At 36.9% G+C, this 22,647-nt stretch overlaps 1 protein-coding gene across 5 annotated transcripts in view; it reads right to left on the bottom strand.

The window, feature by feature from the left end:
• The window catches only part of LOC106876047 (recombining binding protein suppressor of hairless), a 136,869-nt gene that overhangs the window by 65,218 nt on the left and 49,004 nt on the right, over window positions 1–22,647 (bottom strand). For 4 of the 5 annotated variants that reach the window (XM_089341237.1, XM_014924434.3, XM_014924432.3 and 1 more), the window contains exon 2: window positions 1,344–1,761. In XM_089341237.1, the coding sequence (XP_089197363.1) occupies window positions 1,344–1,710 (367 nt within the window). In that variant the 5' untranslated portion in view covers window positions 1,711–1,761. Of the gene's footprint in view, window positions 1–1,343; window positions 1,762–10,036; window positions 10,127–22,647 lie in introns of those variants that run through there. The other variant, XM_014924435.3, reaches the window with a different exon arrangement.

The following is a 22,647-nucleotide window of genomic DNA, read 5'->3' as shown; positions in this document are numbered from 1 at the left end:
GTCATCATTGGTGATGGTGATGATGATGATGATGATGATGATGATGATGATGATGATGATGATGAGGAGGAGGAGGAGGAGGAGGAGGAGGAGGAGGAGGAGGGGGTTCTGGGAGTAGAAAACTCCTTCAAAATCACACAAGAAGTCACAGTTCGTTTAATCCTGTTGTTTCACCATTTTTTATACAAAATATATCTCCATTTCTAACATTAATAATGAAAGTGTTAAATTCTTCAGTAAGAAACAAATAAAACAAATTTTCCTCATTTGGTATCTCAAAAAACAATATTCCATTTTATATAGAAATATGACTTATTTAGATGGTCATTGTAAACATATAGTTTTAAGCAGTCATGGGCAAACTGTAGCCAACAGGACTTTCTGAATGACCAAGTGAAAACTGACCCTGTGTGGAGTCATATCTCATGTGGTCCACTTCTCAAAACAGGTTACCAACACCTGGTTTGGAGGCTACACTGAAAGACATTTCTGTCATGTTAATGGTAGTTTAGTGTGAGGGTTGGAACCAGATTAAGAGTTCGGCCAAACAAATGTCAAATCTATTATCAAACTGATAACAGTCACATATTAAAAAATCAGTGTTGAAAATATGAAAATATTAACCGATTCATGTGATAAACCAACAAGGAAAAACATTTTAGTGTAAAGAAGAAGAAGAAAAACAGAGAGACCAAAACTATAAGCAGTTTTATCTTATATTAAAGTAATTATGCCATGATTAAAATTTTAATCAAATTCTTAAGTGAATAATAAATGGATATGAGTTATAAAATAAGAACAGTAATAAATGAGTAAAGACTAAATATCTAGTGTGTGTGTGTTTATTTGGCTAGAACAAAAATACAACTTTATGATCTAAATGAAAATCTTCCATCAAAAATCCATACTAGTCTTTGTATTCTAAACACCAGCTAAATAACAACAAGGATATTTTACTTAATTCTTCATTATTTTCAAAATGAATTGAAACAAATAAAAGGCAGTATATTTAATATAAATATGGTAACAAAAGGGTTAAAGTGATCTAAATTAATGCCATCAGAATTTCAGGTTGACTGATATGTTCCAAATAACATCTTAATAATAACAAATGTATTTTACTTAATTCTTCATTACTTCCAAAATTAATTGAAACAAACAAAAGAAAGTGCATTTCAAGAGAAATAGGATACGGAAAGGGTTAAACATTTCTAAGTTTTTGATTAACTGAAGCATATGAACAGGGTAGATGCTTATAAGAAAAACATGATTAGAAAACAAAGAAAATGCCTGATAAAGTTTCGATGGAGAAAATCAGGAAAAGGAATTGTTTGTTGCCTTACCATGTTGAGATTCTGGTATGCCAACCGTCACACCATTGTGATGGTAATTCGTAGCTGCTTGATTGTGATCGTATTGTCGAGAATCCTCTTTTTTCATGTCAATAACTTGAACTACTTTACCATTCGATAAGTCCATCGGATTATCAAATCCGTTTTGAGCCATACGTCCATTTATTAAAGTCGTCCTTGGATGTACCAAGTGATTGTCAAGGTGTTCTGTGATTACTTCCTGTAAGTGAGGTTGTGGCAGCAATCCAGAGGAGTCTGTGACAGACTCCATCCCTGGCGCCGCAGTGGTATATACAATGTATCCAGCCTCTGATGTACAAACAGACCCCGGCAGTCCATGATTGGAACTCGTATACATCAACTGAGCTCCAGTTTCGGTACTGTTCCCAAAAGCATACAAGAAGCTGTTCTGAAATGGAGAAAAAAACAACAGAAATCAATGCAAGTGATTATAAAAGAAAGAAAATTTCTTAAAAAAATTAAAAATAAAATAGACAGGTGGTTGAACGGTTGCTAAGCAACTTTCACAATGTTACCCCAACAGTATTTTCTTCCCCACCTCCATCCTGCACACAAATCATCATCATCATCATCATCATTTAGCGTCCACTTTCCATGCTGGCATGGGTTGGACGGTTTGACTGGTGTCTGGGAAGCTGGAGAGGTGTGTTGTGTTTGTCCCTGCCACACACACACGACAACTGGTGTTGGTTTGTTTATGTCCCCCTAACTTTACAGTTCCACAAAATGAGACCAATAGATTAAGATAAATACTGAGTTTGATTTGTCTGACTAAAGCCCTCTGAGGCAGTGCCCCAGCATGGCCACAGTCCAGTGACTGGAACAAGATGAAAAAAAAATCAGAAAAAGAGAAGCAACTAAAATAGATAAAGTTTCTCTCTCTCTCTCTCTCTCTCTCTCTCTCTCTCACACACACACACACACACACACACACAAACACACACTCTCCCTCTCTTTCACATACACACACACTTTCTCTCTCTCTCACACACACTCTCTATTTGTGTTGTTTCCTTTCTCTCCTTAAATTCCCCCTCCCCTCTTCTTACTCTTCTCTTCCATCTCTCTCTTTCTCTTTCAGTCTCTGTCACACTCTTTCACTATCTCTCTTTCTCTCTCTCACACACACACATACACTCTCTCTCTCTCTCCTCTCTCTCTCAGCGTTATTTCCTGTCTCTCCTTAACTTCTCCCTCCTCCCTCCTTACACCTCTCTCTCTCTCTCTCTCTCAGTCTCTGTCTCTCCCTCTCTCTCTCTCTATAAACACACACAGCAACAGACAGACTGTTGCTGTCACTTGTGTGAGGCAAGTCTATCATTCTACATTCAAGTAGAACTACTTAGGAAAAATAAAACAAACAAAAAAATAATACTTCATTCACCCTTTTAAAAAACACAAAACATTATCAATCCTTATAACACAAGATAATGAATGAATGAAACTTATTAGAATAGTAATTTCCTTATGAAAGTCTGGAAAAATAATTCTGTTTGTTTTAATACGTTCATTGTTCAATGTTTGGTTATGAGGGGAGGGGGGAGGCAATGGTGGTTATTGTTTTGTTAAAGTAATTGTTTTTAGAGATGAAGGCACCCCCCACCTCCTATAGCTACTTCACTGTGAAGTTAATTGATTCAACCAAATTAATATACTTATTACAGCACTGCAGACCTATCCACCCACCGACCCCACTTTACAGAAGTGTCAAACCTCCTAATCAGGGTTGTTTTATAGCATGGACACAACGAGCAGTTTACCCAGACACCTCACAAGTCTAGGGATCCAATTTTAATTTATCAAGCGAAAACGAAATTGTGATGGCATCTGTACCCAGCGATGCCTTTCTGGCACTTGTGCCCGCGGCATGTGTAAGGACTTTCGAGCGAGATCGTTGCCAGTGCCCCTGGACTGGCTCTTGTGTGGGTGGCACATAAAATACACCATTTTGAGCGTGGCCATTGCCAGTACCACCTGACTGGCCTTCGTGCCGGTGGCACGTAAAAGCACCCACTACACTCTCTGAGTGGTTGGCATTAGGAAGGGCATCCAGCTGTAGAAACTCTGCCAAATCAGATTGGAGCCTGGTGTAGCCATCTGGTTTCACCAGTCCTCAGTCAAATCGTCCAACCCATGCCAGCATGGAAAGTGGACGTTAAACGACGACGATGATGATGATGATGAATGCTATGGTTTGCTCCTCAATAAATAAATACTAGAGGGTCCAGTGCACTGGATAGCCCAAGGGATGGGGTTATAACCCCACTAAGACAGCCCTGCTAATAGTCTCAAATGGCCTTCTTGATCAACAACATCAATAACAAACAAAACAACACCCTTTAAAAGATGACCCTTCTGGAGTCAGAAACCACAAGGTCCAGTTGTGGTGCAGTGTGAGGACTTGTATACCTCAATGGCCTTAAAACTATGCCAACGGGGTGCATGCTGGACAGGTCAAAGAATAGAGGCCAGGCTAATATGGACACCTATTCCCTGAGGTAAAAATGGGTTGGCACAGAGGTAACACTCATGCCGAGACAAAAGCCAAGTTGAAGAAGCATCAATGACAATACAAAACCAAGATGAGCTGGGAGAGGAAGGCCTTCCTTTAGGGAAATATCTGAAGCTACAGGGAGGCCAAAAAATAACTTTAAAAAATAACTGGAGGTGAGATTCTGAAGCAGAGCTGAAAACGCAGAAAAGCCATCCCGGAACTGAGAAAAGTTGTTGATGGGTAAAGTTCGTTAAGGAGCAAAAGGCTTTAGTAACGATTGTTGTTAGAAAGTTCTACCTCAACAGTTATTGACCTAGATTACGGCTTCATGCATCTGGAATAGAATAACAATTACCACACACATACTTTCTAGATCACATCCCAAAAGGCTCTCCAACTCACTTGTGAACCCTGCCCCACTTTTCTTTCCACCAACTCTCTACTTTGACCACCAAAATACTGTGTTCCATTCTTGTCTCATCTGCTGCTGCTGTTGTAAACACTTTCTGTTTTATAAACAATGTAATATCCCCCCACCCTCACTCCCTTCATACATCTCTATCTAACCCACCACCACCACCACCATCCTCAGGGTGTCTTTCACTACAGACTTTATACTAAAACAATTCAGTAAAGTTTCCCCTATCCCCAAAACTCATGAGGAATCCCTCCCCCTGCTTACATCTCCCCCCCCCCCAGTTATTTTGTCTACAAAGCTTCAAGATACGCATCAATCATATCAGTCTCACGACTAAAGAACAAATCCTCAACAGCTTTGCTCTGCTTCTCAATGTGAGCAGTACTTAGCCCTGGCGGCGGGGGAGGAAACAATTTCATATGGGTTAGTGGAGGGGGGTTGATACATACACCTGTATAGTTTGTTTTGTTTTTTTAAGTTTTTTTCTCCCATTTGAATTTTAACATACAGAAACATTTTTCATTTGTGATATTAGAATAAACTGCTTCTTAGCCACAATCACAACAACAACAACAACAATGGACTTCGAAACATGAAGAAATCATCATCATCATTTAACGTCCGTTGTCCATGGACAACAACAAGTGCTCAACCACACAGCCACCCCTGCATTTATCCATACTTTATGTGTTTATAACATTTGTATGTCAGCAAGATGCCAAGCTGGCAGAAACGTTAGGCACCGGGCGAAATGCTTGGCAGTATTTCGCCTGTCTTTAAGTTCTGAGTTCAAATTCTGCCGAGGTTGACTTTGCCTTTCATCCTCTCAGGATCGATAAATTAAGTACCAGTTGCATACTGGGTCGATCTAATCGACTGCCCCCCCCGCTTCCCAAAAATTTCAGGCCTTGTGCCAAGAATAGAAAAGAATATTTATACATCAGCAGTGTTTATAATATTATATATTCATCATCATCTCGAATCAAATTCCCAGCCATCCTCTTCATGTAGAGTGGTATAAGCTCCAGGTCTACCAAGCCAAAGTGTAATGAGGCAATATATTTATTATGCTGTTGTTTTCTTTTAATTGTTTTAAATAATTAACTCCAATATAGCTTCATTGTTTAACCAAGCAGAAGAAGCGGGGGAATTCCTGTTTTTCCCATAAACTAAACGACACATTAAGTAAGTGTTAAAAATTAATAATTAATTCCTTTGTTACCATATTTCTAATGAATTAATTTTGAAAATAATGAAGAATTTAGTAAAATAATCATCATCATCACCATTTAATGTCCATTTTCCATGCTGGCATGGGTTGGATGATAACTTTGTCGTTCTTAACCGTTTTATTACCACATTTCTCTTGAAATAACACTGCCTTCGTTTCAACTAAGATGGAAAATATAATGAAGAATTTAGTAAAGCAAGTGTTTGGAAAATAAATTAATAGGAAATTTTCATGGAAGGTTTTGATTTGGTTCCCTTTAAAACCGGAAGTTGGAATCCTGCAACCAGAGATGGGTCTCAGACAGATTGGTATCAATTGGGTAAATCAACGTTTTGTGACCTTTTTTTCTTAAAAGCAAATTTTTTCTTAAGCAATTTTCCAATGCTTTCGTCATTCATCATCCAGTTACATTTTAACACATTCTAAGTTCAAATGTTGCTGAGGTCAACTCTGCCTTTCATCCTTCTGGTAGGGGTCAATGAAGTAAATACCACACAAGCAGCACAGATTGACCTAAATAGCCTAACCCCTTTGTGTGCTTTGTCCCTTCCGTCAGGCAATCCTCTTTTTTTTTTTTTTGTTATCAGCTCAGTTATTTGTGGCTATATTCCTGATAATGATGGAAGTTGGTTTGACCCATATAACAATGATGACGACTAAGATGATAATGATAACGACAACGATGACGACGAAGCTAATGACAGTAATGATGACAATGACAACTGATATGATGTCTGATGATTTCAAACTGTCATAAGGTGTTGATAATGAAGACAAAGTGAAATCTATGGCTTACAATTCTTCTAATTTCTCTAATTTCAAAATGCACATCTCTCCAAATTGTCCCTTATGCTTTATACTTCAATCTGCTTTGAATCATTTTGAGCTGTGCTCATATTTTAGGTTGTGGCTGCGGGCACAGGCATGGCTGTGTGGTTAAGAAGCCTCACTCCCAGCCATGGGGTTTCAGGTTGTATCAAACAAGTGGTGTCATTTGTTTCCAATCTTCCAGAAAGACATGTCTGGCCATGGGGAAATGTTACCTTGCTTGGAAACAAGTTTGGGCTAGAGAGGGGAAAGGCATCTGGCTGCAGAAAAATCCACTGCAATGAATTCCATCTGACCCATGCTAGCATGAAAAAGTGGATGTTAAAATGGTGATGACAACGCCAATGACAACAGTGATGACTGACATCAAAACGAAAAAGATATCAAAAACAGACGCAGAACACTTAAAAGAAGGAATATATAATGATAAAAATAAACAAGGAAAAAAGTGTAATAATGACAATAAACAAAGTTTAAGAGACTGAAAGTGTAAACCACTTCACAGATGTAAAACAAGCAGAATAAACAGAACCCCACAAATGAAATCAATCTTTAACGTATTTGTACAACAACACTGACCGACAAAAGCTGAACAAAGACAACACAAACAGTCGTAAGAGTAAAAGGAATACGAGAAGGATTTAAGAGTAGAAAAGTCTGAGGAGGAAATTCTAACGGAAGAAATGGTTAACACTTTTGGTAGCAACCCAGCTGTGACCGTCCTTGGTCCTCTGGTGCAAACTTTCTGTTTTAACCCTTTTACATTCAGATTATTCTGTAATACTTTTTTTATTCACCTTTTTTAAAAATTAATCTTGCATTATTTTGTATCTTTGAAATTTTGTTGATGTGATTGTATATTTTATAATGGCATTGAAGGGTAGGTGTGATAGGCTGAATCTGGCAGACTAGATCATAAAACAGGGAGCATATTTGGGCTGGACAGGGCCAGTTTAAATAATGAAAGGTTAAAGTAATCAAACTTAAAACTTCCCGTCAAAATTCAACATTAATTTATGTTCTAATCACCAGGTTTAATAACGGCAAAGTTATTCCATGAAATTCTTCTTTACTTCCAAAGTTTATTGAAGCAAAAGTTGCATCTTTCAAAAGAAATATTGTAGGAATAAACAACAATAAAAATTGTAAACTTGGTCATTGTGAAACAATGATAATGGATGCTAGCAACAATATCACTGGGATATATATATATATATATATATATATATATATATATATATATATATATATATATATAGCAGTCATAGTAATTACAAATGAAATTAGATATTCCCTCAGAACCATTTATACTAGAATATCAAAACCCAAACAATGTGGGAAACAAATAGAAAAAATATAGAAAATTACAGGAAAAAAAATCTCTTAAGTGGAAATATAAAAGACATGAATGAAACAAAAAGGAGAGACAAATACTACAGTTATGTAACAAAAATATGAAAGTTCTTGAGAGCAAAGACTGACCGAAACAAGAAGAATCCTTATTTGAAAAGGGATAATTTTTTGAGCAAAACAAACAGTTGAACTCAAAAAGGTTTTTTTTTCATCAAGAATTTGGTAAAATGACTGCAGCACCAACAACAAGAGAAGCAGAAGAACTTGTAGGAAAGAGTCTGAAGAACCAGAGGAATGGAAAAGAGGAATAAACAAAGGAAATTCTCAGAACTGACTGAGAAGTGAAGAATTTAAAACCAAAATCAAAGAATTTTTGATGACAAAACCAAAGTCATCCTACCAGAAATTATTAAATATATGAAAATGAATCAGAATGCAAAAATCTACAGAATAAGTGGAATTTATGAAGGAATAATCACACTGAATGGAAAGAAGTGGAACAAAAATATTGGTGAAAGTTATTTTTTCTGATAATTCTAATGATTAAGCCATGACAAATAAAATGTTACAACTTGACAATCAAAGACTAAATGTTATTGGCTAAGTTTCAGCGCTAGAAATTGCTGCTGCCCACCACATTTTCTGGCATACAAGTCAAATTCTCCAGACCAAAATTTATAGCCAAAAACATTTAGATTATTTACATTATTTACAATTGACTTGTCCTCATCTTGTTTGTTAACATCTTGTCCTCATCTTGTTTGTTGTTAACACAATGTTTCAGCTGATATACCCTCCAGCCTTCATCAGGTGTCTTGGGGAAATTTCGAAACTGGGTTCTCATTCCTAAAAGAGGATTGGAAATTCCATGTGAAATGCAGAAGGAATTGAAAATATGAGGAATGGCGTTTGAATGTTTTCACTAGATGTCTACCCCATACAGTATGTTGACTTGTAGGCCAGAAAATACGGTAGTTCCAAACCAACCCTGACAGACAGGGGAACTATGAACAAAGACATTCCAACCATGGCACTCCTTTTTTTATCTATTTGTATCCCCCACCCCTACCCTATGCTTACATCCAATAGGATCTCCCAGAGTTTCTAAAAACACAAAAAAAAGTGGCATGTGATATGAAAGACTTTTGGCTGCTATTTCTAGCAGGTCAAGAGACAATGTAAATGCAGTGTTGCTGTTTCATGGCACCAAGAATATATTTCACAGAGTGTTGTCTTCAAGAGAAGAATTATGGAAACAAAAAAAAAAAAAAAATGGTAGAAAACTGAAAAATTGATCAACTAAAATCCATAATAATTAATTCTAAATCAACATGTGATTAACGACAAATCTGATTAATGACACGTGTGAATAAATTAATAATATTAAATATAAAGGTGGTAGTGTGTTCTCTGATAAACACAATAATAAATGCTGGGATGCAGGGGTGGAGCACAAATTTATTTGCTTGGGAAAAATTTAGGGCTACACACACACACACACACACAGATACACACATAAATATATACGTATATATATATATATTTATATATATATATATATATATATATATATATATATATATATATATATACTCATACATACATATGTATACATGCATATACATTACATCATATATATATATATATATATATATATATATACACACACACACACACACACACACACACACATGCATACATTGACTTTTACAAGTAAAGGGTTGGCAATGACTTAGAAGTTTCAACTTGCTCGACTTCATCACCAAAACTTCAAAGTCACTGTCAACTTTTCACTTGTCAAAGTTAATAAATATGTAATCCTTCAAGTTTAATGTTAAAATGTTTTTATACACATGTAACTTGACATAAAAGCAAACATTTACATTATACACACACACATATATATATATATTAATATACATGTATGAGAATATGTATATGTGTGTGTGTGTGTATATATATATATATATATATATATATATATATATATGCATGATTTATATATTTCATTAAATGTTTCTTCCACCCACACAGAGATCATACGCAAGCAAAAAACACTCCCCAAACCTCTTTGCTTTTCTTTCATTTTTTAAATTTTATTTTCTCCAAAATTAAATGATTTAATAATACCAATAATAGTTTAGCAATATCTTAACGATAATTCCATAATTCCACAGTTTTAGCAGGGGACTTTTCTTTTCTTTCTTTCTTTCATTCATTCTGTTCTTTTTTTTTCTTTTTCTTTTTTTTGTTTTCTCTCCCTTTTTTGAAGTGGAGTTGTTGTTCCGAAATACCCAAAGAAAATGGATAAAGCAACTGGCAAAAAGGCACACACTTACCTTCTAAAACAAATTTATCAGAGGAAAAAAGGAAAAGTAAAACAGAGAAGGTTTAGTAAAAATGTCTGGTTTTAAGTGCACACGCAGAAACTGGCAAGAGAACGAAGATGGCTGCTAATAGGTGCCTAGTTGAAAAACAACACAAAATAACCCATAAAACAGAAGAAGCCGAGAGTGAAAGCCAAACACTCACCCTACCTATTCAGCAATATTAGATGCTAGCTGACCTTTAAAATACTGACAGTAACGAATAATTAGCAAAAAAACACAGCATTTCAGAACAATGTCAGACAACCAGATCAGAAGCTACAGGACTTCTGACCTTACGCCAACATCAACCCATCACAGATCAGTGTTGCTTCATTATTCCATACAATTCGCTATTTTTTAACCAAGGCATTAATTTTTCGTTTTAAATTAAAATATAAATTACAATTTTCATAATAAAAAATAATATAATATAACATATATACATATATATATATATATATATATATACATACACACATTCTTTTATTCTTATTCTTGTTTAGTCGAAAAAATCAACCCCAGGACTTACTTTTTGTAAGCCTGGTGCTTATTCTATCGGTCCCTTTTGCCGAACTGCTAAACACACCAACATTGATTGTCAAGCAATGGTCAGAGGAACAAACACAGACGCACAAACATATATATATATATATATATAATATATATATATATATATATCCAAATAGATATATCTTTATATATATATATATATCACAGGTTTCTTTCAGTTTCTGTCTACCAAATCCACTCACAAGGCTTTGGTCGGCCTGAGGTTATAGTAGAAGATGCTTGTTCAAGGTGTCACGCAGTGGGACTGAACCTGGAACCATGTGGTTGGGAAGTAAGCTCCTTACCACACAGCCATGCCTGCACCTATCTCATATATTACATACTGTATTTCACGGTGTATAAGATGCACTTTTTTCCCCAAAAACACATCTCAATACATCCCCTAGGGGTCACATATGCAAGTTGGACCCATATTATATGTTTCAAGGGACTAAAAACAATTTTTCACCTGAATCTGCACTGCTGAAATTAGGGTACATCTAATATGCTCATGTGGTGTTTATGCCATTAAATGAATACGGTGCATGTGCGCGCATGCGTGTATCATCATCATTTACCATCCATGTTCCATGCTGACATGCATCAGATGGTTTGGCAAAAAGTGGTGGCTCCAAGGACTGCATCAGGCTCCAGTGTCTGCTTTAGCATGGTTTCTACAGCTGGATGCCCTTCCTAATGTGAACCACTCTAAGAACCGCTGGATGGATTCGGATGACACTTTCAGGGATGCTTGGCCTCATGGCAGACATGAACTGATTAGATTTTGGGATTGATCTGGAACCGGACACGGATTCTAGATTATTTTTCCTGTTTTTTTTTTACTTAATTTTTGAGGGCAGTCGGGTTCATTTTTAGTATTCTCGTTCATGAAAGCAGTCGAGTTTATTTCAGATATTCTCATTTTAAAAAATCATCTCTGGCTAATCCTTGACAGGACATTAGTGTTGCCATGGCGGAAGTTTGCACTCTCCGAGTGTTCTTGTTCACATTGTTTTCATTTAATCATGCATTATCTTGTAAGTTTGAGATTTTGGTGATGTGATTTCTTATCTTTATAAGGACATTGTAGGGTGGGTATGAGTGGCTGGATCCAACTGTGTGATCAAATAAGACAGGAAGAATATTTCGGCTGGATATGGCCAGTTTGAATGCTGACGGGTTAAAGTTTCAACTCATGACTGTGTGATCAATAATGTTAATGACAACAACATTGAGTTGCCAACACACACACACACACACACACACACATCAGAAGTGATTGATAATGTGTCTATTCATACCATGTCATTAGCAGGTCGTTGCTCTTGATCTACACACTGATGGAGGAGACAGAGGGGTGGGTAGGTAGGTAGGTGGGTGGGTAGGTGGATGGGTAGGTAGGTGCGTGGGTAGGTGGGTGGGTAGGTAGGTAGGTAGGTAGGTAGGTATCTGGTAGGTAAGGAGAGAACACCAGATCCACGTAAAACAGTCAGCAAACAGATATTAACAGAACAGTAGTCTTTGTAACAATACAAAGGAAAACTACACTTGAGGATTAACTCAAGCAAACATGGGAATATGCAATGAGGAAATCACAGAAACAAATGTTCCACTTTGCCGCCACAGAAACACATTTGTCTTGAAACATTTAATCAGATTTATAAGACTTCATCACATTCAGGAGACAGAGATCATTATTTTAATGCAATGCATGTCATAAAGTTATTACAGAAGACATGGTGCCAGTGAAGATGCCTCGTATTATTATAATTTACACTCTAGTAAGAAAAAAAAAATTACTTGCAACTGAAAGAATTGAATATATTTCTACAGCTGATATATCAATTGATGTCGACATTACCTGCCCACCCACTCACCCACCCACACCCTACTCTGGGCATCTATTCCCCCACCCTCCACCCACCTCCGATCTTGCTCCCTCCTTTCAGATAGATAGTTAAACAAAGGGACCCCTGATAATGTTTGTCTTAGTTTCTCCTGTCAGCTTGAGGGAGAAAGAGAGAGATAAGGAGAAAGGAACGGACAAAGCCAAGGAGAAAGAAAGAAAGAAAGAAAGAGAGGGAGTTGAAAACAAAGCAACATGGCTACAGAGAGAGTCATGTGACCTGCTTCTACTCTAGATTCCAGATGATCTCCACCTGTTCAAATGCAATACAACCAGTTGACAAACAATGACACTCAAGTCATATCCAGCTACCCATCCATCAATCAATCGAGTGTGTGTGTGTGCGTGCGTCTGTGTGTGCGTGCGTCTGTGTGTGCGTGCGTCTGTGTGTCCTGTTACTTCAAATACATCCATTACTGGTAGATGTTTAATCCTCTCCATCGATCAATATTGGCAATTTATGACGGACAGAGGAAGAAAGACGCAAATGGAAAACTTATTTCTTTGTATTTCTAATATTTACTCGTTTATTTATTTATTCATTTGTATACCATATTTGGTGAACAAAGCATCATTGGTTAGTTCAAAATGGACCAATCACTGATTTGCTGCAGTTACAATGGTGGCAGTGTGATAAGGAAGTGGCTTTTCAACTCCGCTAAGAACACGTATCCCAGCAGTTTCTTGTTCAAAAACAATTATTTATCTTCTATATGTGCAATCGGGGACGGGGTGTATGTATGCATTAATATTTTGACTCAGTACGACATTACTTGAAGTTTCATTGGTGTAAATTTGTACGTCTAATACTAATACATCAGATGTCTCGATAAAGAGGGAAAAAATATGGCTTTGAAGTAAGAAGTTAGAAATTAAGTAACAGGTAACTACAGAAGAATCTCTAATTTAATAAGGCATAATGATAATCTTCAACTGGGTCACATCCCATTGTAATGAATTGCTAATGAGGAGATGCTTTAGTGAGAATCCAGTGTACACTGAAACATGAAATACTGGTTTCAAATTTTGGCACAAGGCCAGCAATTTTGGAGGTGGTTGGTAAGTTGATTGCAGTGACCCAATTGCGCATCTGGTACTTATTTGATTGACCCCGAAAAGATGAAAGGCAAAGTCGACTTGGGAGGAATTTAAACTCAGAACATAAAAATGGATGAAATACTACTAAGCATTTCGCCTATCATGCTAATATTTCTGTTGGCATGCCACCTTACTGAAATGGAAAATATCAGAAGGACAAACATAAGTTGGTTCAATCCTTCATGCATTCTAGATATTTCTATAAACACAGCTAGAAGCATTCAATTCTTAATTAGACAGCATTCCCCAAATACCCATATATACAAGAAACTTTTTGATATCCATAATATTAAGGTTAGCTGGTCGTGTTTAGAAAACGTCACTTCACAAATCATACAACAACAGAAAAAAATCAACACAAACTACCCTCCACTCCTCACTTCAACCTTGAGGGATCCAACCTTCATTCCTCAGGTAGTATCCACTCAATAACTGTCTTCGGTACACATGTTATTCTGGCAGTTGGAAAATATGACTTGCAAGTCTCCCTTTTCTTTCCACCACAATCTCCTGCAGGTTTCACCGATGGTAATAACATAAAGTTATACAGGAAAGTGGAGGAATTAAAACATTATTTTATTGGTAATTTATTTTACAAAAGTATAGCCTAGGCTAGGGTGCATCCTATGCACTCATGCGTCTTATAGGCCATCAAATACAGTAAATACCATAAGGTATTTTTGTTTGACGTTTTATACCAATAATAAATAACAGATTTGACACACATTTCCATCTACGAAATTTCAATCATAAAGCATTGGTCAACAAAAGTCTATGGCCAAAAATGCTTTCTCTAAGTACCGAACAGCGGGATTGAGCCAGGGATGATGTGATTGCAACGCAACACCTCTTAATCACATGACCATGCCAACACCCATTATACTTTGAATTCTGCAAGTAATGTTTTTACCTTTTCTTGTTTTCTGTTTGGATATTATGCAACCAAAATAAAGAACATAAATTATGCAAAATCTGCAACTTTTAAGTTCTCGTTCATTGTTAGATTGAAGAAGAAAGATTTATGAATCTATTTTCTTTTCTATCTTTGAACTTACTGTCAGGTTCCATTGAAAACAAAGTACATTAACGTCTCCAAGCAGACCAATTTCAAAGACATCAGACAGCTGTTCTCTAACATAAACTTTACAGCATCAAAAATTGACAAAAAAAAAAAAAAAAACCAAAATAGTTTTCATTTCCAACACACTGAAAGCTATTGAGATTAAAATCTTCAATAAACTGACAGAGAATTCAATAACAAACTATATGCACACACACACACACACACACACACACACACACACACACACACACACACACACACACATATATATATATATATATATAAATGTATGTATACATGTATGTATACATGTATGTATGTAACAGCTGTTCACACATCTTCAAATACATATATATGTCTGTACATATATATTGAAAAATATGTATACATAAAATATATATAAATGCTTTATGGGTGTCTATGTGTGTAGGTAGCACACAGTGTGTATATATATATAAAATATATATATATATATATTATTTAGATGTGTATATGTCATTGATTTTTACTCAAGATAATTGAATTGTTTGCTAATATGCTCCACAATACTAACAGGTGTCTTAATGGTATATGTGTGTGTGTGTGTGCACACATACAAGATATCACACGCACACACACATTTTATATGACCAAATGTACCCAGGTACTGAGTATTGTATCAAAGAAACGGTATGCAATAATTATTTTCTTTTATTTTTTTACTTGTTTCAGTCATTTGACAGCGGCCATACTGGAGCACTGCCTTAAAAGGTTTTAGTCGAAGAAATCGACCCCAGGGCTTATTCTTTGCTGAACGGTCTCTTTTACTGAACCCCTACATTACAGGGACATAAACACACCAACATCAGTTGTCAAGCGATGGTGAGGGGACAAGCACAGACACAAAAGCACACACACACACGTAAGTTTGTATATATATATATATAGATATAACTAAAATGGGACAGAGTAAAATGCAACAGCTCGCTATTTTATGTGACCTTAAGCAAGGTTGTCGATTATTTGCATAATGGGGAAAAGTGTATATACTTGGAGCACTGACATTGGCTGTAATATTTATTGCAGGACACTGATGAGGTAAAATGCATGATTTCACGTTTCTACTACTGTTATGTAATCATTTTGGACTTTTACTGAAACAAGTGTATGTCCTACAAAGTTTTCAATAACACAGCTCCTTTTTTTGCTTATTTTATTTATTTATTCAAATAGACAGATACACACAAACTAACTAAAATACTCAGGTATTACTCAAAAATACTCCAAGACAAACAATTTCCATAACAGTTCTTGAACCGTAAGATAAAATTATTTTTATGTAAACTTTGAAAATATATTTAACAAGTATGAAACCTTAAGTGGAAAATAAAAAGCTTGTTACTGTATTTAATCAACCTGGTATCTGAGACTGTCCCTGGTTCTCTAATATCAATTTCTTGTTTAAAAGCAATCTAAATTAAAACCTTCCATCGAATTTTCCTGTTAATTTACCTTTCAAACACCAGTTTAATATTGAAAACGTCATCTTATTAATTTCTTCATTACTTTCAAAATTAACTGAAACAAAAGCACTTCAACAAAAATATGCTAACAAAAGGGGTCAAGGTTACATTGTCCAGCATCCAGTTTTACAATAGCAGGGTATAATTTAGTAATCTGGTTGCTATTTCTAGCAGGTCAAATGGCCAAGCAGTTTGTAAAGACATGTGCAGTCAATTGTTGCCATGCTAAAATCTATTCCAACATATATATTCGGTTTTGTTTATTTACTTTCTCACATTTCAGAGCCTATTATTTTTCTTGTTGTTGTTGTGATTGTAGCTAACAAGCAATAATATTATTACATCTATTATAATAGTATTACATCTAAATTATTTTTTAAGTCAATATTTAAATATGAGACATAAACTGAAGAAGCCGTACAGATGCATCTGTTGTCTCCGGTACCCATATAACATGCTCTACTTTTCCACCCCACCCCACAGTGGTGAGTTACCACCCACTTTGAAAGAAGCACAGATTCTCGAGTTTATTTTCAAAACAACATTCTCCAATAAAACATGATAAAGCCAAACACAGCAATTAAATAATTGTTGAATCCTCGTTAGTGGAAGTTGTTGTTTGAATACTTGAAGTCTGAAGAAGAGGTTAAGGGACAGAGCCCGTAACTTTTCCAGATCCTAATAGATTAGAACATAAGGGCAAGTGGGAATAGCATATTGATGTTGAGAAGAAAGCGGAGGAAGAACAAGGAGGAAGAGGAGGAGAAGGAGGCAGAGAAGGCTTCTATAATGTGGTTGCTGCAAACTGGCTCAAACAGTAACATCATCATCATCATCCTCCTCATTGTGACATCCAGTTGTCCTTGCTTGCAAAGGTCAAATAGAGTTTTAACGAGGCAGATTTTCTACAGTTGGATGCCCTTCTTGCAGACAACTCTCACCTGTTTCCAAACAAGGAAACATTTCCCCATGGCCAGACATAACTCTGCAGAATATTATAAATGAATGACACTGCATGTATGACAGTGACACTCATTTACAGCTATCATATGATACCAGGATAAGGAAAACACAAACATATTATGAAAAATAATTCTCTTACAAAATTAAGAAGCTTCTCCAAAAATACGACCAAACTCCCAACAGTAAGGATTTGAATTTACAATCCCTTGAGTAAATAATCCAATAGATTATCCTCTTAACCATTTTTTTAATATTTTTATGTCTACCAATAAACACCTTGCTGCCTACTTCAGAATGGAGAACACATGTTTTGACTTAGAAATTAAGACTTAAATCTTATTTACCAACAACAAAGACTGACCAATCAATTAGATGTGTGTGTGTTTGTGTGTGTGTGTGTGTGTGTGTGTGTGGTGTAGCATCTGCTAAAGAAGTGTCTGTAGAAACTAAACAATTACATGTAACCACATGTTCAAATATTTTTTCCTACCCTAGGCACAAGGCTTGAAATTATTGGGGAGGGGCCCAGCCAATTAGATCGACCCCAGTACGCAACTGGTTCTTAATTTATCAACCCCAAAAGGATGAAAGGCGAAGTCGACCTTGGTGGAATTTGAACTCTGAATATAAAGACAGACAAAATACTGGTAAGCATTTCACCCGGGGTGCTAACGACCCTGCCAGCTCACTGCCTTCACATGTACAGGAATTCATTAACTTATTTCAGCCATTGGATTGTGGCCATGCTGGGGCACTCATTGAATGAATCGATTTATTACTCTGAGCTTGGTCTTCATTGTTGGTTTCATTTTGACAAACCACCAAGTTACAGGAATGTAAACAAACAAACACCAGTTATGATGTGGTGAGGGACAAATACAAAGACACACACTCAAATACGCATGAACAGGCTTCTTTCAGTTTCCATCTACCAAATTCACTCACATGGCATCAGTCAGCCCAGAGTTATAATAGTAGAAGACATTATCCCCCTCCCCCAAATTTCAGGCCTTGTGCCTATAATAGAAAGGATTATTATTATTATTATTATTATTATTATTATTATCATCATCAAAATATGGTGAGCTGCCAAAATCATTAGCATACCAGACAAAATGCTTCATGATCTTACATTTTTACGTTCTGAGTTCAAATTCCATCGAGGCCGGCTTTGCCTTTCATCCTTTTGGGGTTGATAAAATAAGCACCAGTTGAGCACTAGGGTCAATGTAATCAACTTTCTCCCCGCTTACCCCCAAATTGCTGGCCTTGTGCCAAAATTTGAAATTATTATTATTATTATTATTATTATCATTATCATGAAATATGACAAGATTGTTTTTATTTTTCATTACAAACTTCAGTCGTAATCAGAGAATTTGATATTCGACGGTGAAAGTAATCTCGACTTGTATTCGTTTGTTTCGTTTCTAATAACGAAGACAAATGATGGTTGGAAAGAATTTCAACGGCACGCAAGACAAACAATCAAGACTTGTCGTTTATGGCACTAATTATTCAAAAACTATGACGGAACTAGTCAAACATAGTAAGTTTTCATTAAGGTTTTCGTAATGACATGAGTAAAATAATAGGGAAAATGTCTGCAGACAATAGCAGACTCGGAACTGAAATTGGCACAGTAGGCCATTGTTCTGAAAGTTGACAGTGAAGGAGTGAGATGAAGCTGCAAGACTTGTGACACACTTCAGTCTGTGGGAACTAAGGCAACACAATAATCACAGCAGACTTCTTTTTTTTCTTTCCAGATGGAAAAAAAAAAAGAAGAAAAGAAAGAAGAGACAACTAGCTATCAATGAGCAGTAGAAGGGAGGGGTGAACCATGTAGCAAGGAAGCTGTTGACTGATAACTTATAAATTATTAAATATGTCAGTGTATGTATATGTATATTTATACATATATATATGTATATATATATAAGTGCATGCAGTGTGTCTTCTTTCTATTTGCTGCTTGCATGGTCGAGATGGCTTCTATTGGAGCAGTTGTCTTCATAAGTTTTGATGTATCTTTCCAATAAGCGCCATCCACTCAACTGTGAAATAGCAGCGGAATGAGTTCTGAGGCTGATGACTGATGTAATCTTAGCAATCTGCCATGCCCAGAGTCGCAAGACCATTTACTGCCAAGCCAATGGAGGAGCCACAATGATGTCACTAGACTTACTAGAGATAGCAGCCAAATCCTTTCCCCACAAATCACATATTTACATGTTATGTAAGGAATGAAGACATCGGTCCTCGGATACAATGTATCCAAATGTTGGATGGGATGGACAAAAACTGAAACAGCTTTGATCCAACATCTGCTGGATCACAGTTGACCATGGGCTAAACAACACAATTACAATAGAAATAACATCTAAACTCTTCCTAATCTAGATGCCAACACTTTAACATTAAACCTAGAGTACAGGTGACAGTCAGATTGCTGATGTGTGTTGTGCACTCCACTGTCGTTATTTGATTGGTGTTATTCTGTGCGTTTTGGATCAGTTGCGTTTTTGGAGGGTTGATTTATTTTTACCCTTAAGTTAGAAATGGAGAAAAACATAGTGCTAAGTATAAAAAGAAATAAGCCATTTGCAGCTAAATATATTGTGGGAAAACATGAAATTCTTCAAGTAGGCATGCCTGAGGCGAAATCTATGATGAGCCCGAGTGACGCTGATGACCTCGAGTCGCCTCTGATATATATATGTGTGTGTGTATATATATATATATATATATATATATATATATATATATATATATGTGACAGGCTTCTTTTAGTTTCCGTCAACCAAATCCACTCACAAGACTTTGGTCGGCTCAGGGCTACAGCGGAAGACACTTGTCCAAGGTGCCACACAGTGGGACTGAACCCAGAACCATGTGGTTGGGAAGCAAGCTTCTTACCACACAGCCACACCTGCACTGGTATACACACACACAATATTGCATGTGCGCGTGTGTATGTGTGTGTGTGTGTGTGTAATCTTAAAAACTATATTATATACATAAGGAGACCAAGGCTGGTTGGCTGTTGTTATGAATAAATATGGAGAAAAGAGAGAGAGAGAGAGAGAGGAAACGGTAGGCTGACCTTATCCATAGCAGCAACAACAGCAGGTTGTTGTACTTTACTGACCTACTTCTTATCATTTGGAAAACCTGTAGAAGATGGCAGGGATGGAAGGTAGGAAGAAGCAGGGGTGAGCAGTGGACTGAGAAGGAACGGAGATGAGATTAAAAAAACACAAAAAAAATAGTACAAAAGTGAAGGTTGTCAGTGAAGAGGAAGTGGTGGTGGTGGTAGTGGTGGCGGTGGTGGTGGTAGTGGTGGTGGTGGTGGTGGTAGTGGTGGTGGTGGTGGTAATGTAATAGTACTGGTGGTGTTGTTGCTGTTGGTGGCGGTGGTGCTGGTTATGGTGGTGGCAACCGACTTGTTTTTTTGTCTTTTAGCTACTTAGTTGAAAAACGGAAATGTGGGAGTCACCCTGTAGAACAATATTCTCCAAACTTGGAGATGGGGTGGAGGGGAGGGGGGCTGGCACTTAACATTTTTACAGGAATCATCTGTAAAAGATGAAGAACTCAATGGAAGGGAAGCTGGGGAAAAAAAGAAACGCAGCAAAATATTAACGAAATGACCTAAACTTAGATACAGTAGCATCATCATCGTTTGATGTCCACTCTCCATGCTGGCATGGATTGGACAGTTTGACATGGGGCTGGCTAGCAGGGAGCTGTCCAGACCCCCAACTGTCTGATGTAACATGGTTTCTATAGCTCGATGCCCTTCCTAATGCCAACCACTTAGCAGAGCGTACTGAGTGCTTCTTACATGCCACTGGCATGGGTGTGTCTATGCAGTACCGACATGGGTGCTTTTTAAGTGGCACCGGCACCTGTAAAGGACCAGCCTGTATGTGTGGAAGACAGCAGTTTTACTTAGTTTGACGCGTCTTATCAAGTACAGCAAATCACCACTTATCCTGGTCCCTTGTCATTTTCTCAGCGAGGCCCAGTGTCCAAAGATCCTTTCTCACTATTTCGTCCCACGTCTTCCTGGGTCTACCCCTTCCACAGGTTCCTTCCACAACTAGAGCTCAGCACTTCTTCATGCAGCTGCCTTCAGCCATACACATCACATGACCAAAGCAGCGCAGCCTTCTTCCCTCTTGCACACAACTTCTGATGCCTCTTATTCCCAGTTTTCCTCTTAAATCATTTACACTCTGTCGCACATGCACACTGACATTATCCATCCAGCAGAAGATGCTAGCTTCATTGCTAGCAATGATGTCCAGTTATCTGCTAGTCTTATGGTTTTAAGTTCAAATTCTGCTGAAGTTGAATTTAACTTTTCGTGTTTTGCTTCCTACTATATGGTTTAGGGTACAGTTCCACTGTATGGTACCTTGGGCAAATATCTTCTACTATGGCTCCAGGCTGACCAACATATGTGAGTGAATTTGGTACACAGAAACTGGAAGAAAATCACCATACACATACACACACACATAGACACAGAAATAGTAATAATGGTTTTAAGCTTTGACACAAGGCCTGCAATTTCGGAGGAAAGGGTAAGTTGATTATAACAACCCCAGTATATGACTGGTACTTCTTTAACCAACTCTGAAAGGGATGAATCGTAAAGTTGAACTTGGTGGAATTTGAACTCAGAACATAAAGACAGATGAAATTCTGCTAAGCATTTTGCCTGATGCACTAACGATTCTACCAGCTCACTGCCAGGGAACATATATGGTATTTAAAGCTTTATAAAACATACACATGTTTCAGTAAACCTATCATCATTATTATGCAATGCAAATAAGGTGGTGAACTGGCAGAATTATGAGCACGTCAGCCAAAAATGCTTAAGCAACATTTTGTCCATCATCACGTGTGGAGTTCAAACTCTGCTTGTGTCAACTTTGCTATTCGTCCTTTCTGGGTCAATGAAATAGGTACCAGTTGAGTACTGAGGTCGATGTAATTGACTAGCCCCCCCCTCCACCAAAAAGAATTTCAAGCCTCATGCTTAAGGTAGAAAGGATTATTATTCAAAAACACTTAAATATAACATTTAATTTGAAAATAAAACTATTTTAAGAGTTAAAGAAAAGGGACATGAACACGTAAGCATACATGAGAGAGAGAGAGAGAAAGAGGAGAGGAAGAGAGAAAGAGAAAGGGGGGAAGAAGAGAGTGAGAGAAAGATACTTTTCTCACACATACGCATGCACATACTTGTAAACATCCAGTTAATGAATTCAGTGACCTCTCAGCAATGAAACTGAAATTCATTAATTCTATTGCAAGCACTTTAATGAATTTAACATTAATTCTATTATAAAACTTCCGAAAACCATTGCATTTGATTTCGACTTCAATTTACCATCAATTGTTGTTTTTACATGTTTCTCCATGCAGTAAAGTGGCCTTCTTGAGCGACACTGCCGACTCACAAGGGCCGGTTTCCTGGTTT

Source organism: Octopus bimaculoides, chromosome 24 (genome assembly GCF_046866305.1).
Source record: "Octopus bimaculoides isolate indiv1 chromosome 24, ASM4686630v1, whole genome shotgun sequence".
In the NCBI taxonomy this organism is placed as follows: Eukaryota; Metazoa; Mollusca; class Cephalopoda; order Octopoda; family Octopodidae; genus Octopus; species Octopus bimaculoides.
The sequence above is the reverse complement of the archived record's forward strand: the minus strand, read 5'-3'. Positions and strand labels throughout refer to the sequence as shown.